At 41.2% G+C, this 17536-nt stretch overlaps 1 protein-coding gene across 2 annotated transcripts; it reads left to right on the top strand.

Moving 5' to 3' along the window:
- Positions 1–11509: 11509 nt before the first annotated feature.
- Positions 11510–13312, top strand: LOC109704143 (cyclic nucleotide-gated cation channel beta-1). Of its 2 annotated transcripts, none has more exons than XM_020224878.1 (2): positions 11510–12306; positions 12404–13312. In XM_020224878.1, the coding sequence occupies exons 1-2, from the start codon at positions 11938–11940 to the stop codon at positions 12941–12943; spliced, it is 909 nt and encodes a 302-aa protein (XP_020080467.1). In that variant the 5' UTR covers positions 11510–11937; the 3' UTR covers positions 12944–13312. The 2 variants fall into 2 exon arrangements, with proteins under 2 accessions (XP_020080467.1, XP_020080466.1); XM_020224877.1 differs by having other exon boundaries at positions 11510–12292; positions 12387–13312.
- The last annotated feature ends 4224 nt before the right edge of the window (positions 13313–17536 follow it).

A 17536-nucleotide genomic window follows, 5' to 3' on the forward strand; every position in this document is an offset into this window, starting at 1 on the left:
TGCAGGCATAGTATTAGATGCATTAGTACCGGTTACTTTTCTTTCCTTGAAATACTTATGCCTGGATAGACCTAGTGGGTAAGTCGGCGAGGTCGGATGCCGAACCCACTGGTAACTTCGTTGTAGTTCTCACACCACTAACCCTATAGGTCCTGGCACGAGCGGGGCGGCGGAGGACTGAGGCAAGGGTTTGGCGTCGTAGGTAGCGGCCACCGGGACTTTATACATTTTGTAGTCATTCCTTTTTTATATACATGTATCAACTTTATTCTGTTGATTTAGAGATGCAAAATGTAAACAATCATGTATTTGGTGGATGACTAAATGTAAAAAGATAGGATGGAAAAATGTAATAGTTTTACTTGAATTTGGTTTAAATATAATCAAATATCATGTATGTTGCTTAATTAGCTTAGAGCTTTCGCTTTCGTTGTTGCTTGCCCTCGTGCAAGCCTTATATTATATATGCAAATCTCCTGTTGATTGCCTATTTATACATGTTGTTAGAGCCTTGGGCGGACAGGGGAGGCCCTGTCCGTTCGGCGTCTGTTGACGTGACCCGAACCCGACCAAATTGACGGAGATTGGGGCGTGACATAGCTATTGCCATGTTTGAGACATGAGGGTTGGATACTTGAGCCTTTGACTATGCTTGCTTGCCATTTGTGCTCATTTGCACATACTTGTGAGGGTCGCTCCCTACAAACCGGCACTTCGAAGTTAGCTTACGCGACTTATGTTCGCTCGTGCGGTATTGAGAAGCCTACGGGGTCGAGTGGGACAGACACTTTCCAAGAGCAGGGATGTTGGCTACCACAGGCACTTAGGCGGCACAAGCTGGACTACCTTGGGTAGGTCCTTAATTGGAAATGGAAATCGGCACAGTGTTGAATGTGTTATAATCACTACTAGATAGAGAGTAGTAGTTGGATTACTTGGACTTGCTTCTAGCATAGTTTTGGACAGTTGAGTATACATACATACATGTAGTACGCTAGGAGATGTTGCTTATTGCATTCATATATACATTGTTGCCATGATAAAGCATGATCTTCATAACTTCATAAGCAAACCGTGACATTTACTTGTGGCCATGTAGAGACATATTGGTTATGACAAAATAAAGGTGCATTATTTTTAACACCATGTTTAATTGCAGTATAGTAGCTTAGCATTTTAATTATGCTTTCACAAATGCAAATTATTCATTATTATTGCTCTCTTTTTTACTTACCCTTTCTTTGGGGCCTAGTGGTGCATTGAGCTCAGGTCAGTAATTGCCCACTGGGAACTATAAATTATAGTTCTCACGCCCTCTGTTTTATGTTTTTTTTCAGAGCCTTCCATGCCGGGAGAGACAAGGGACCGTGGGAAGGGCGTTCCTTCGAGCTAGCTCTTTAGCGAGTGACGAGTTCTAGGTGGTCTACCTCTCGATGTATTTATTTTGGAGAGGTTGAGAGCTGTACCAATGTACTAGAGACCACCCTTTTGTGTACCTTTTGGACAGATATTGTATAACTTTATATATCACTCTTATTGCTTTAGTATTATCCTTTTACCTTATTGTAGATGATAGATCTATTTGTGCTCTGATATCTCTAGATGTTGTTTATCTTTGGTTTATTTTTCGCTGTTGATGTAGACGCCTTATATGTGTTGACATATGGCGGGTCTGGGCACGCTACCGGGAGGGCCTCTGCCGGTCCCGGGGCGTGACAGATTAGTTTGGTATCAGAGCCTAGGGTTGAGTCTTAGTGGACCTAGCAAACCTTAGACCGGTTGGACTATAGGAAATAGGCTCGTTAGAGACGAGGTCTAATTGAATTGTTAGCGAAAGTATTTCGATTGGGTTTGATGATAACTCTAAAAAGTTAGAGTTTGATTGGAGTGTATGGCTTCTAACTTCGCAGAGGGTTACGTTGGCGGCCGACAACGTAACATCGGCAGTTAGTAGTGAAGGACACTTCATTACTTTCGCATGATTTGGGTATTTATTTATTTGAGTGGGGTTGCGATAGCGTGGGTTTTACTAACTTGCGCTTTTATGATGTTGTAGTGACAATGCCGATGACTCGCTCCAACTCTATCGGAGCGGACAATGCGGCGAACTTTGAGGAGGTGGAGACCTCCGCTACCTCTGGATCCGGCGAGGTTCGTGAGTTCAGGAGCCAGCTGGCGGCCCTCACTGACTTAGTCGCGCAGCAGGCGGCGGCAGCACGACAGCAGGCGGATGCGACGCGCCGACAGGAGGCGCGGATGGAGCGACTTGAGGATTTGCTTAGGCAGCAGGCGGCTGCCAGGGAGGCACAGGTGTCCACACCCCCACCAGCATCGGTAGTGATAGCGACACTGAGGGCGCCCTCTCCAGGGCCCGGTACTCCTCGGAAATCACCGGATATTGCGCCTCGGGGAGAGGAGTTCGTGGCACCACCGGCGCGAGCATCTGTAGTGAGGGCGGTTTTTCTCGCGATGGTTGAGGGAGCCGAGCGGGATCGGCTTATGCAGCGCCTTAGTGAGTTCAGGCAATGCAGTCCACGGGCCTTTGACGGGGAGAACGTGGACCATTGGATAGTGGAGAAATGGCTTATGCATATGGAGAAGCTATTTCAAGATACCTTTGTAGAGGAGAGGGACAGAGTGTGGCTCGCCACACACTTCTTGGATGGCGAGGCCTACCGTTGGTGGTTGGATATCCTGGACAACCCCAACACAGATTTGTCAGCGATCTCTTGGGCGAGGTTCAAGGAGTTGCTTCTGGTGCACTACTTCCCTACCAGCGCACAGCGCCAAGAGGAAGATGGAGCAGGACTTGCGCAGCTTGCGCCAGGAGGAGCGGTCTGTAGCCGAGTACGAGAGGGAGTTTTCTCGGCTACTCCACTGTGTACCATTTGTGGTGCGGGATGACGAGGATAAGGCCCGCATTTTTTAGCATGGATTGCTGTCTTCGATCTTCCGGTTGGTGCGGTCCTCGAACCTCCAAACTTATGCGGAGGTTGTGGACCGTGCAATCATTGTGGAGGCTGGAGCGGCAGACCTTCAGGAGCGACACGAGGCCCTAGACAAGGGCAAGGGCAAGAGGACAGCGGCTGAGGGTGCGAGTCAGACGCACTCACGGAGGCCGCCGAGGCATCCCAGGAGCAGGAGCCAGTCGCGAGAACGGGGCCAGTCTACCCAGCGAGGAGGACCTGATCGACGCCAGGCCCCACGCTATGTGATCTGTGGTGGCCCACATTTTCCACGACAGTGCACGCGCAGTCAGGGCAGGTACTTTCTGTGTGGCCAGGAGGGCCACTTTCAGTCGGACTGCCCGAGGGGTTCAGCGCCAGCGCCATCATCGGCATCAGCACCAGCTTCACCGGGTCCCAGCCAGGGGACACTTTCTGCACTTCACCAGGCCGGGCAGCCACCTGTCCAGCGACAGGCGGAGGGGTCACGACAGGCCCGGAGCGAGCGCATGTACGCGGCTCAGACTGAGGAGGCGGCAGCAGCCGAGAATATGGTCGCATGTTTCATTTTACTTTATGGTATCCGAGTTCGAGCATTATTTGATATCGGTGCATCACATTCATTTATAGACCGGCTGTTTGCCGAGTTGCATGGCATCCCATTGACATCTTTGTTGCATCCTGGACGAGTTGTTGTGCCCGATCACACTTTAGATATTCGGGAGTTCTGCCCCAGTTGCCCTGTTCGGGTTAGAGATTGGATTATGCCCGTAGACCTTTTAGCTTTGCATAAACTCGGAGAGTTTGATGTTGTCTTGGGCATGGATTGGTTGACTATGTACTACGCCACTATCGATTGCAAGGATCGAACTATGACATTTAGAGAGCCGGGGCAGGTGGAGGTTGTGTATCGAGGATGTCAGAGTTCGCTATTTGCGATGACGATTAGCTCCTCTCGAGCTAGGCAGTTGATTAGTAGAGGCTGTGTGGCCTACTTGGCTACGGTTGTGTTGAGGGGTGATGATGATGCCCCCAGGATTGAGGATATCCCCGTAGTGCGAGAGTTTGGAGATGTGTTCCCAGCAGAGCTTCCAGGCATGCCACCTGATAGGGAGATTGAGTTTGTGGTAGATCTCGTTCCCGGGACTACTCCAATCTCAAAGGCGCCCTATAGAATGGCACCAGCAGAATTGAGAGAGCTGAAGTCACAGTTAAAGGATCTTTTGGATAAGGATTTTGTGCGACCGAGTGTGTCACCTTGGGGAGCGCCAGTTCTATTTGTTAAGAAGAAGGATGGATCACTTCACTTATGCGTGGACTATTGTGAACTTAACAAAGTCACGATTAAAAACAAGTATCCATTGCCGAGGATCGATGATCTATTTGATCAGCTTTAGGGATTCAGTGTGTATTCCAAGATCGACCTGCAGTCGGGATATCACCAGCTGAAGATCAAGCCTGAGGATGTGTCAAAGATGGCTTTTGGAACACGGTATGGACATTATGAGTTTATTGTGATGCCGTTCGGGCTTACTAATGCCCCGGCAGCTTTTATGGATCTTATGAACCGTGTGTTTAAGCCTTATCTAGACAGGTTTGTCGTGGTATTCATCGACGACATCTTAGTGTATTCCCGGAGTGATACAGATCACGAGGAGCATTTAAGGCTTGTACATCAAGTGCTTCGGGAAAAGAAGCTCTATGCCAAGCTGAAGAAGTGTGAATTTTGGCTTAGAGAGTGGCGTTTTTGGGCCATGTGATTTCAGGATCAGGCATAGCCGTGGACCCGAGAAAAATTGAAGCTATCAAGGATTGGCCGAGGCCTACGAGTGTGACCGAGATACGGAGCTTTATTGGTCTAGCCGGCTACTACCGATGGTTTGTCGAGGGATTTGCAAAGTTGTCTACTCCCCTCACGAGGCTCACGCATAAAGGCACCAAGTTCGTTTGGAATAATGCGTGTGAACGGAGCTTCCAAGAGTTGAAGCAGAGATTAAAGATCGCCCCGATCCTAACCTTGCCAACTGCTGGAGCAGGGTACGTGATTTATAGCGATGCTTCCTTTAATGGATTAGGATGTGTTTTGATGAAGGGCAGGAAGGTGATCGCATATGCTTCTCGCCAACTAAAGGATTATGAAAGAAACTATCCTACTTACGACTTGGAATTGGCGGCCGTGGTCTTTGCATTGAAGCTATGGCGCTACTACTTGTATGGCGAGCGATGTGAAGTGTATACGGATCACAAAAGCTTAAAGTATTTATTCACTCAGAAGGAGTTGAACTTGAGACAGCGCAGATGGTTCGAGCTGCTCAAGGATTATGACTTGACTATTCTTTACCACCCAGGCAAGGCTAACGTGGTGGCAGATGCGCTAAGTAAGAAATCGACAGAAAACTTAGCTATGCTAGTGGTTACTCAACTGCCGTTGATCGAGCAGATGAAGCGACTGGAGTTGGAGGTGGTGGCTCCTAATACACCTTTGAGACTGATGACTTTGATGGTGCAACCTACACTTGTGGAAAGGATTAAAGAAAAGAAAGTCTCCGTCGTGGAGTTGCAAAGGATTCGAGCTAAAATGATGAATGGTTGCACCAGTGACTTCTCTATGGACGGTATGGGATTGATGCGTTTCCGCGGATGGATTTGTGTACCAGCGGAAATGGACATTAAAGAAGAAATTCTTCAAGAGGCACACCGAGCACCGTATGCTATACATCCGAGAGGCACCAATATGTAAAGGACTTGAAGTTGATTTATTGGTGGCCCGGGATGAAGAAAGACGTTGGTGAGTTTGTTGCTAGATGTTTAACTTGCCAACAGGTTAAAGCTGAGCACCGAGTCCCCGCAGGAAAATTACAGAGCTTACCGATTCCGGTGTGGAAATAGGAGAAGATCACCATGGACTTTGTAATGGGATTGCCCCGCTCGCAGGCCGCGCATGATGCTATTTGGGTGATCGTGGATAGATTGACGAAATCGGCACATTTCATACCTATCCACACTACTTCAACTGGTGGGAGACTCGCACAGGTATACTTGGATGAGATTGTGCGATTGCACGGGGTACCTACTTCCATAGTATCATATCGAGACCCCCGTTTTGTGTCTCACTTTTGGAGGAGTTTACAGGATGCCTTGGGCACGCGCTTGGACTTCAGTACAGCTTTCCACCCTCAGAGTGATGGGCAGTCAGAGCGCACTATACAGACACTTGAGGACATGCTTCGAGCCTATGTGATCGACTTTCAGGGAGGATGGTCGCAGCATCTACCAATGGCAGAGTTTGCTTATAACAACAGTTATCAAGCAAGCACAAGATGGCGTCATTCGAGGCACTTTATGGGCGGAAGTGTAGATCGCCACTTCATTGGAGTGAAGTTGGCGAGAGATTGGCTTTACGCCCCGATGTGCTCCAGAAAGCAGAGGACAAGGTTCGCATTGCTAGGGAGCGACTGTTGACAGCCTAGAGTAGGCAAAAGAGTTATGCTGATAAGCGTCGACGGGACTTGGAGTTTCAGATTAGTGATCATGTCTTCTTGAAAGTCTCGCCGACCAGAGGGATTAGGAGATTTGGAATTCGGGGTAAGTTGAGCCCCGGATTCATTGCACCTATGAGGTTTTGGAGAGTGTAGGCCCGGTAGTGTATCGACTTGCTCTACCGCCAAACCTATCGGGTGTGCACAATGTGTTTCATGTATCGGTCCTACGGAGGTACATCCATGATCCGGCTCACGTGTTGGACGCTACACCAGCGGAGCTGAGGGATGATTTGAGCTTTGAAAAGTAACCTTTGAGGGTTTTGGCTCGTGAGGTAAAGAAGCTGCGGAACCGTGAGATTCCCTACGTGAAGGTACTTTGGAGCAACCACGACGAGCGCGAGGCCATTGGGAGTTGGAGAGCGCACTGCGTGAGCGTTATCCCCATTTTTTTCAGATGGAGGCTTGAAGTACTTTACTTTTGAGTTTCGCGGACGAAACTCTTTTTTAGGAGGGGTGAATGTAACACACTGGACCTTTGCAAATTGCGAGGTTCGAGTATTTGGACAAAGTCCTGAGCTTTTCCAGACTTTCTGGTGGGTCGTAGACAGTGTTCCGACCTATGGTTCGAACCCCGAGGATTGAGGTCTGAAGCCTAGCACCAAAACTCGAAAAATCGGATTTTTGGTTAGCTCTCGGGTAGCCTTCATAGGGCTGTATACCGGTACAGGGTTGATGGCTGTACCGGTACAGGGTTGATGGCTGTACCGGTACAGGGTTGATGGTTGTATCGGTACGGGATTGTGTACCGGTACACAGGCAGCTTCCCAGCCAACCCGAGGCTCGGGTTTTGCATTTTCGTGGGATGTGTACCGGTACGTGGGCCCGTGTACCGGTACGCAGTGGCAGTTTTTGAGCAGTTTGAACTGCAGGGGATTTTTCGCGATTGTGGCTATTCTATATAGCACCCACGCCCTCTTAAGCTTTCCCTGAGCTGAGGAAGGAGGAGATCGAGGTAAGGGAGCCTTCCACCCCTTCCCTTCTATTTTGTTTGAATTTTTTTGAAGTTTTATGCCTCATTTTGCTTCTTTTTGCATCTTGGAGGCTTTTCCACCATTTGAGAGGATTTGGAGCTTTGATAGAGGCTTGTTGGAGAAAAGATCTCCCACCCTATTTGATTTGGAGCCTAGTTGGGAGCTTCTTGAGAGGTTAGAAACGTGTTTTCTCCTTTTGATCCTTGTTTTGTTAGAATTTTTGAGATGAAACCCTAGATTGGGAACTTAGGGTTTGTTTTGGGCATTTTTGATTTAGGGCTTTTGAAGCTAAATTAATTGGATTAGAACCCTCCTTTGGGTTGGATTGGAAACGATTTAGCTCTCTTTTGGAGCTTGGGAAATATTTTCTACTTCCTAGGTGAGTTTTTAGCCCTTTTGCCTTGATGGTTAATGTTTGATATTATAGTTGATCGTAATGCCCGTGTATCTCTTCGCTCATTACTTTTAGGGTATTTTGAGACTCGTGGACAACTCCGTTCGGCGAAACGAGGAACTACGTGACGGTTCGGTGGGTTTGACCTAGCCACACAATGAGAAAATCTCATATGTGAAGATTTAAGTATCGTTAAATAATAAAGCATGCATAATCATGTTAGATATATTTATTATGAATTTTAGAATGCTTAACATGCCTATATAATGTATAGTAAATTTTTGGACCTCTATGTGATAGAGTGCATGCATATGAGATATAGCATTCTAGTTGAGATTTGGAATTATAATTCCTATTATGAAAATGAACATTGCCTTCATGCATTTAACCTTTATGCCCAATTGTGATAAGAGAGAGGCTTGGGAACTTAGACTATTTGAGATTTTCGGCCAATATCATAAAGAGGCATTGGGCTCCGACCATAGTGAGCATTGGTATTAATGTCTTAAATGGGAACATAGAACATGATTTGGGCTTGATTAGTTGTGGTGCTTAAGTGTCATACAGAGGCACTAAGCAAGTGAGTGTTGGGATATCACATTGTGACATAGAGCTAGACCGTTGGGTTACTAGTAGCTATTGCCATGTTTGAGACATGAGGGTTGGATACTTGAGCCTTTGACTATGCTTGCTTGCCATTTGTGCTCATTCGCACATGCTTTGAGGGTCGCTCCCTACAAGCCGGCACTCCGGAGTTAGACTATGCGACTTATGTTCACTCGTGCGGTATTGAGAAGCCTACAGGGTCGAGTGGGATAGACATATTCCAAGAGCAGGGATGTTGGGCTACCACAGGCACTTAGGCGGCACAAGCCGGACTACCTTGGATAGGTCCTTAATTGGAAATGGAAATCGACACAGTGTTGAGTGTGTTATAATCACTACTAGATAGAGAGTAGTAGTTGGATTACTTGGACTTGCTTCTAGCATAGTTTTGGACAGTTGAGTATACATACATACATGTAGTACGCTAGGAGATGTTGCTTATTGCATTCATATATACATTGTTGCCATGATAAAGCATAATCTTCATAACTTCATAAGTAAACCGTGACATTTACTTGTGGCCATGTAGAGACATATTGGTTATGACAAAGTAAAGGTGCATTATTTTTAACACCATGTTTAATTGCAATATAGTGGCTTAGCATTTTAATTATGCTTTCATAAATGCAAATTATTCATTATTATGCTCTCTTTTTGACTTACCCTTTCTTTGGGGCCTAGTGGTGCATTGAGTTGAGGTCAGTAATTGCTCACTGGGAACTATAAATTATAGTTCTCATGCCCTCTGTTTTATGTTTTCTTTCAGAGCCTTCCACGCCGGGAGAGGCTAGGGGCCGTGGGAAGGGCGTTGCTTCGAGCTAGCTCTTCAGCGAGTGACGAGTTCTAGGTGGTCTACCTCTCGATATATTTATTTTGAAGAGGTTGAGAGCTGTACTAGTGTACTAGAGACCACCCTTTTGTGTACCTTTTGGACAGATATTGTATAACTTTATGTTTCACTCTTATTGCTTTAGTATTATCCTTTTACCTTGTTGTAGATGATAGATCTATTTGTGCTCTGATATTTCTAAATATTGTTTATCTTTGGTTTATTTTTCGCTGTTGATGTAGACGCTTTATATGTGTTGACATATGGCGGGTCTGGGCACGCTACCGGGGGGGCCTCTGCTCGTCCCAGGGCGTGACATGACTAGAGATAGATGTACCATAGGTCAGCATAGCTAAGGGATATAGAAAAAAAAGAAACAAAATTGTAATAACAATGTTGATTGTATTTGGAAAGGAAAAATATAAATGTAATGGGAATGTGAAGTGAATGCTTGTAATAGCATAGTTGTTTATGTTTCTGATATCTTTCTTATGTAATCTCTGTATGAATTTTGTTCCTGATTGGAAGATCTTGAATTGAATTGTATTGATTGTGATGTCTTGGGCGGACAGAAAAAATTCTGTTCGTTCGGCGGTCTGTTGGCACGACCGAATCGGACCAAAATAGTGGGTCTCGAGGCATAACACATATAAAAATGCGGTATTCGTAGTTATTATAGAACGACTTTAAATTTTTAGGTGTATTGACAAAATCAATAATGTTGTACATCCATATATTATATCTGTCTATCCATCAATCAATATGTAATAATTAATAATTAATAAATATTAATTGATAGTTTGGTCACATCACTAAAATGCATTGGGACAGGGCCACGTTGCACATGAAGGTAAAATCCAATGGGAGTTTGCTACATATTCCTTAAAGGCCGTTTGGTTCAGGGGGATAACGAAAGTTATCCCCGCTATTCCGCCAAACAGGATCATTTTTTATCAGAATATTTTATTCCGGTCAAAGCTTGCTATTTCCGATTATCCCGGAATATCAAGCTTTTTACTATTCGACCATTTTGGTGGAATAGTGCTATTCCAATGCTTAATTTTAAACTTAATTAAAATTATAAAATAAATTAAAACTCAATTATATAAATATAATATATTATATATTATAATACATTATTTTTATTATAAAATTATTAATTGTACTATATTAATACATATTATTTATATTTAAATATTGTAATAAATTTTATAATAAATTATATTTAAATATTATAATAAATTAAAATTTAAAATTTAAATAAATTTAAAATTTAATTTTGATATTTTAAATTTTTGAAATTTTAAATTTGATGTTTTATTTTTTAAAAATTTAAATTTGATCTTAAATTTAAAGTTTGAAATTTAAAATTTAAAATTTTGAATTTAAAATTTGAGATTTTAAATTTTAAATTTTGAAATTTAAAAGTTAAAATTTTAAATTTAAAATAAAATTTAAAAGTTAAAATTTTAAATTTTGAAATTTAAAAGTTAAAATTTTAAATTTTAAAATATAAATACAAAATATAAAAATTCAAATTCCAATATAAAAAAAGGATAATATTATTATTTTTATTTATAACTACCCACTTTAATTCTTGTTCCATCTTATCTAACCAAACGCTATTTTTTTTATTTCCAGCAATAACCCAATTTTCATCCAAACGTAAAATTGATCTAATCCCCGCTTATACCTCAATTTATACATATCCCTGGAATACCCACTTTTTGCTTATCCCCGAACCAAACGATACCTAATAATTTAAATAATATTTAAACAATTAATTTTACAATCTCTAATAAATGATTTTAGATATGTGGTGTATATACAAATATATAATTGGTATAAAGAATATATAATAGAATGTACTTATAATTCAAAAAGAGAGAAATTTTTCCTTCCTCACCGTGCATTTGAATGCTCCAAACACCGTACAGAATATTAAATGATTAATAAAATATTTTAAAATTAATATTATAAAATAAAATATAATATAATATATAAAANATCTTAAAATTAAAAATTTGATTGAATTTTTAAATAAAATTATTAGCATAATTTAATTTCACAAACACTGAAAAATAAGAAAAATATAAATAAAAAATTATTTTTATAATATACATAAGATTATTATTTTATTATTCTTTATATGTTCTAATTATATATTTTAATTTTAAAATTTTAATAATTATATATTTTAATTATCTGAAGTAAGCTCAGGAGTTATAGGATCGAGTAATATATAAAGGGGCGGTCTCTTGGCTGACGTGGCGGAGAAGAAGACAGTGGCAGTGCTGTAATTATAGGAAAGTAAACACGGATCTGTTTCTGTTTCTGTGTGTTTGCCGCTGCTCCGCAATAAATATTTCGAGTACCCTCACCTTTTTATCACTCTTCTTCCTAAATCCTAACCCGGCTGGGCCGAAGCCAGCCAAGAGACATTAGAGGAGGTTAAAAGAGGAGGAGAAAAGAGAGGAGAAGCGGAACATCATCTACAAAGGAGAGAGGGGCCTCGAAGTGCGGTGCGAGAAAGCACGGCGCCGAAGCACGATAAAGGAGAAGCTTGACCAGATCTCTGCGTGCGTCAATGCTGCCGCTGCCGCTCTAGCTAGCGACTAGCTAGCGAAGACGAAAAAAAAAGAAAAAGAGGATGGGGTGCTGCTGCAGCAAGAAGCTGAAGGCGGAGGCCTCCCGCGGCGGAGCGAAGCCGGAGGCGAGGGATCCGCCGTCGCCGGAGGAGGAGACGGTCAAGGAGGTGCTCTCGGAAACGCCCCGCCCGCGGCCCAGACCCAGGGCGAGGCCGAGGGTCGAGGAAGAAGACGAAGCCAAGGAGGAGGGGGAGGAGGAGGAGGAGGAGGAGGAGGACGCGAAGAAGACGGAGGAGGGGAAGGAAGAAGAGAGCGAGGAGGCGGCGAGGATAATCGGCTACGATGAGAGATCGGAGGAGGCGTCGGAAGCCTACAGCGTAAGCGAGACCCTTTCCGCATCCATGGCGGCGGCGGCGGCGGCGGCGGCGGCGGCGGACGGATCGCCGGCGACGGCGGCGGAGGCGGCGGCGATCATTAGCCGGCCGGAGGAGCTGACGGAGCGGCTGAGCTCCGGCGGCGGCGGCGGAGAAGGTGGGGGCGGAGGAGGCGGAGGGGAGGAGGAGGAGGCAGGAGATCTCCTCCGCCTCCCCGTCCCCGTCCCCGGCAAAGATCGGCCGCAAGCGCTCCGTCCCCGGCGAGATCGCGGCCAGGCGGGACCGATCTGTCGCCGTCTCCAGCGTCGGCTGCCGCAGCGGGACGGCGGCCAGGAGGGCGGCGGCGGCGGAAGGCGCCGTCGCCAGGACGCACTGCGCTCGCGAGGCGGCGAGGAGTCGGCCGCCGAGCGGGAACGGGGGTGCGATCCGGCGAGACCCCGGCGAGAGATCCGGCCGTAGGTCGGTGTCGCCGGCGGCGGCCAAGCACCGCCTCGGCGGCCAATGCAGGGCCGCAGCGGCCGCGCCTGCGCAGGCGGCGAAGGCGAACGGCCGTGTGTCGCCCCGGCGGATCCCGCTGGCGACAGAGGAGGCCGAGGGCAGAGCAGGAGACGGAGGAGGAGGAGGAGGAGCGGGGGAGGGCAAGGAGTCGCTGGAGAACCCGCTGGTATCCTTGGAGTGCTTCATCTTCCTATAGTACCGCTGAACTCCTATCCCCCACATGTGTCTGTGTCTCTCTTCGTCGCCAGATTAGGGTTTTCTTTTTCTAATTTATTTGTCGGAAAAGAAGAGGAAAAGAAATAGGTTCTAATGCTAATTAGGGTATTAGGGGAGGGGAAAAAGAAAAAAAAGAAAAAGGAAAGAAAACAAAATTAAGAAAATGGTCCATCTCTGTAGCTTCGTTTTGTTGTTTTGTTGTTTTGTTCTCCTGACCGAAAATGGTGATCCCGGGGAGCTGTAATGACCGAACGGGCAGTCGTGTAATCTGTTGGACCCTATGATGGGGGATGTACTGTAACTTTTCTCTCTTGTGATGATAATACAACTGTTATATCTTAACTCTTAACTTATTAGCCGGGAGCTCCTTACCTGGGGAAAATCGTTAAAAATAAAACAAAAAAAAAAGAAAATAAAGAAAAAAAAAAAACTAGGTTTTTCCATTTCTTTATGGGCTTTTTTTGTAATTAGTTCTCTAAAAAAATTTATTTTAAAAATAGTCCCAGCAAATTTAAATTTGTAAAAATGGTCCTGACTTTGCCACATCAGCGCCACGTGAGCAGGTTGGGTTGTTAAGTTGAACACGGTGAATCATTCACCGTATTCTATACTTACCTTTTTCATAATACGTATATTTTTTCTTTTTATTTTCTTTCTTTGAACACGGTGAATCATTCACCGTGTTTAGACACGGTAAATAATTCACTGTGTTTAACTTAACTATCTAGTCCAGTCCCGCCTGCATGGCGCTAACGTGGTGCCTACGTGTCAGGATCAGGATCATTTTTACAAATTTAAATTTATTGGGACTATGTTTTAAAATAAATTTTTTTTAGGAGGTTAATTGCCAAAAAAGTCCTTTATTTATCCTCTCTCAAAATTTTATCTCTAGCCGAAGAATGGTCCGCTGGATAATAGCCGTACCTCAAATGTACGAACCACCGCGGATGAAGAAATTTGATATTCTTTACCGCATATTTGTTAGTTATAGATTTTTAGGAAAACTTTTATTTGCCTCCATCCATTTAGGACATTTCTAGTTTGTTACTTTTTGGAATGATTTATTTTACTTTATTGTCTTATCGTTTTATTTTTATCTCATAATTAATATTTATTATTAAGTAGAATACTAAATTAATAAAGATAATAAATTAAGGGATAATTTCGTGAGTACCCCTTCAAAAGCTGATATTTACATAAGTACCCCTCTAAAAATTAAAATATCAAAAATATCCCTCTATATATGAAAAACTTTCAAAAATAACCTTTAAAATAATTTTCTGTTAAAATGTTAACTAACAGACCTATATACCAATTTTACCTTTATCACAATTGTACTTATAAAATTTTCAAAGATCACTGACTTATTATAAATTTCATAAAAGCCCTTTAAATTTAAAATTTCACATCGAACTTAGTTTGGCTCAACGGTCATTCTTTCAAAAATACCCTCCTAAAATTAGTACATAGTTTAATTTAAGATTTTAGTTGGATCAAAGAGAAATCTTTTGTACATTTGAAAACTTTTCTTATGGATTTTTTCAAATTCCAAGTTTGCATCTTTAGAAATTCAAGCTTAGTACAATAGCTACATGTCTACCTTAACAAGTCATTCTTGCTGATAATCTTATGACTTGCTGATAGTCTCAAAATTGTTCTGTGGTAAAGGCCCTAATATTAATAACATGTTTTTCTCATTACACACAAACTCTTTGCCGACAAATACCTTGAATTTTGATATTTTAGATAAACCTTTTTTTACTATTGTTTTGTTATTTTAATACTATTGCCATAACCAACCTTTTATATTAATTTGCATTCTGAATTCAAGATTCTAAATTCTAAATTCTTAACATGAATTCTAAATTCTCAAAATTGTTCTGTAGGAGAGACCCTATTGTTAATATCATCTTTTCCTCATCATACACAACAATGCAGCTTAACTATCTCAAGATATTTGATACATACAAAAAGGTTTAAATTAAGGGCGCGTTTGGTTTGCTCTATCTTTTTAAGATTCATAGTAATCCGATAGGAATAAAAAAATATGACGGTATTTTTTTAAACGCATTAAATAATCTAGTTGCTAATATTAGATTTACCTGGGAATGAGATTCATCCCAAAGTACTAATCTCATCCCCTTGAAGAAGGGTGGGTATCATCATATTAATGGATTGGGATAATCATAATATGTCTAATCTCATTCTTTCTCTCTACCCGCCGGCTACTTGGTTTTATTTTTCTTTACACTCTAACCTCATATCTTTCTCTAAACTTATTTTTTTCTCTCTAAACCTCAACTCTTTTTCTCTCTCTAAACTAAGCTCTCTTTTCCCCTCTTTTTCTAAAATCTCAACTCTCTCACTCCCTCTAATCTCGATTCTATTTCTCTTCCTATTTTATTAATTATGCTCTCTCTCTCTAACCTATGTTCTCTCTCTCCCTTTTTTCTAAAAAAATGTTGAAATTTTTGGTGACATTATCTAAAATTAATTAAAGAAAATAAATAAATTAATTGTATATTTTTTGTAAACTTAAATAACATGACTAAATAATATGATCGTGCGAACCAAACACAGAAATGCCACATTCTTAGTAATAGGATGAATAAGAATAAGATTTTCGAATATCTTTTTATTGCTAGTAATTTTTCATAGTGCGAACCAAACGCACTCTAAAAATGACGACATACCCCTTACTTTCGGTATGTGTGTGGGTTCTTATGCAATTACCGCTGCAAATCGAGTTGGCTTTAGTGCCAAATCAATAATATTCAAAATGTCATGAAATTTCGAATTACCTAGCTGAATTCCGTATTATCTAGCTGAACTCTGAATTTTCTACCTTAATTTTGAATTGGGAATTCATAATAAAAATTCAAAATTACAGAGTTATTCAATGCATATAAAAGCTTAGAATTTAAAAAAATTAGGATTCAACAAAATTCTATATAAAATCATATATTCAAAATGTACAAACTGAATTAAGATAAAATATATTTTTTAAAATTTAAATTTCTAAATTTTAAATTTCAAATTTCAGGATTAAAAAAAAAAAGAGTTAGAAATTTTAAATTTTAAATAGATTATATAAATTTTCCACCATGAAGCGCGGGCCTACATTAGTATCTAATTAATACATCAACTATCTTTATTAAGACATACCCTCCAAAACCTCCTAGCTTATGGGCAAAATAGGTATTTCAAATTTTAATCTTTGGTAAACCATCATCTAACCATAGTCAAAATAACTTGAATAGACGGAGTATAAGGGGAAGGTCATTTTTGAAAGAAAGTATGCATTTGGAGAGGTAAATATGATATAACAAAATTTGTAGGAGTATTTATGATATTTTGAAACTTTAGAGGGCTACGGATGAAATTAACCCATAAATTAATATATTTTACAGATGATAGGGTGACAAAATTATAGCATTATATTAATTTGTATTTTCATATAACTAATCTGTAGTTAATTAAATATATCAATTTAGTGTCTTACTTAATGAGCCTTAACGACTAAATTAAAATAAAACCATAGGCTACCAAAGTGAAATACTTCAAATCATAGAATACCAAACTGAAAATGCACTAAATCATAAGTGCGCAAATTGAAGTTTTTTCTAGATTTTATGATAAGAGCATCAAACTAAAAAAAACTCTACATCACGAGAGCAAATTGAAGTTTTTTCTAGATTTTGTTGCATTTGTTAAATCATATTCATTTTCCTTTCAGCTTAGTTTGGAAGTTAGAATAAGTTATTTAAGGACAATTTATTCGGTACAAGAGCTTTCTAGTGTGAGTACAAGATATAAGTTTGATTTTTTTCTTTTTAAAAGCTTTTGAATTCATAATTTGTTAGGATAACAAATCTCATCAACCAGATAATTTATTTATTTTTATCTACCGAATATATAAATTATTTTTTAATAAATTGTGAAAATATATCGAACAAAATATTTATCAACCGAAATAGAGACTTTCTGTTTTCTTTGTTTTCGCATCCAATTCTATGAATATCAAAGCTGAATCTGTTAATTCCATTTATGAATCTAAGATTTGGATGCTTTTGAAGATGATCGTAGTATTTGTTCCAAAATTCAAGTAAACTGATACTCTTGACTCATCATGGAAGAAGTTCTTTGAAAGGCACCACTTTTAAATAGAGTTGTTTGATACAACCGCCCGCCTTGAATAAGCACTGTGAATATGCAGCTGGGTAGCCCTATGCATTGAATAATTCAACGGAAAGGAGTATAAATAATGTGCTTGCACAGTTCAGTTTAATGAGATTTTTTTTTTTAGATTTCTTTTTCTTTTTTTTTCTTTCTTTTTTTTTTTTTCTTACTTCCTCACCATAACATAATATCTAAAGTCTAATTTTTACCAAATGTGTGACTATTGATTCTTTTTTGCTTAAGCATTAAACTGTTGAGTTTTGAACTACATAAATTGTTCTAAAAGGCTGATGAAATAGGAGCAGGACTGTTGTACTCTTTAGGAGCAAGATTGCTGTGCTCTTAGGAGCACGAAGGTTTCCGTGCTTTTGAATTATTTTCGATGATGAAATTT

The sequence above is a fragment of the Ananas comosus genome, unplaced genomic scaffold (assembly GCF_001540865.1).
Source record: "Ananas comosus cultivar F153 unplaced genomic scaffold, ASM154086v1, whole genome shotgun sequence".
NCBI classification, from domain to species: domain Eukaryota; kingdom Viridiplantae; phylum Streptophyta; class Magnoliopsida; order Poales; family Bromeliaceae; genus Ananas; species Ananas comosus.

Bases quoted from the DNA above. Each gene is read 5' to 3' on its own strand.
- LOC109704143 (XM_020224877.1), top strand. From the start codon at position 11,938: ATGGGGTGCTGCTGCAGCAAGAAGCTGAAGGCGGAGGCCTCCCGCGGC. The intron at 12,293-12,386 runs CGGCGGCGGCGG...GCGGCTGAGCTC, and splicing joins ATCCATGGCGGCGGCGGCGG to CGGCGGCGGCGGCGGAGAAG.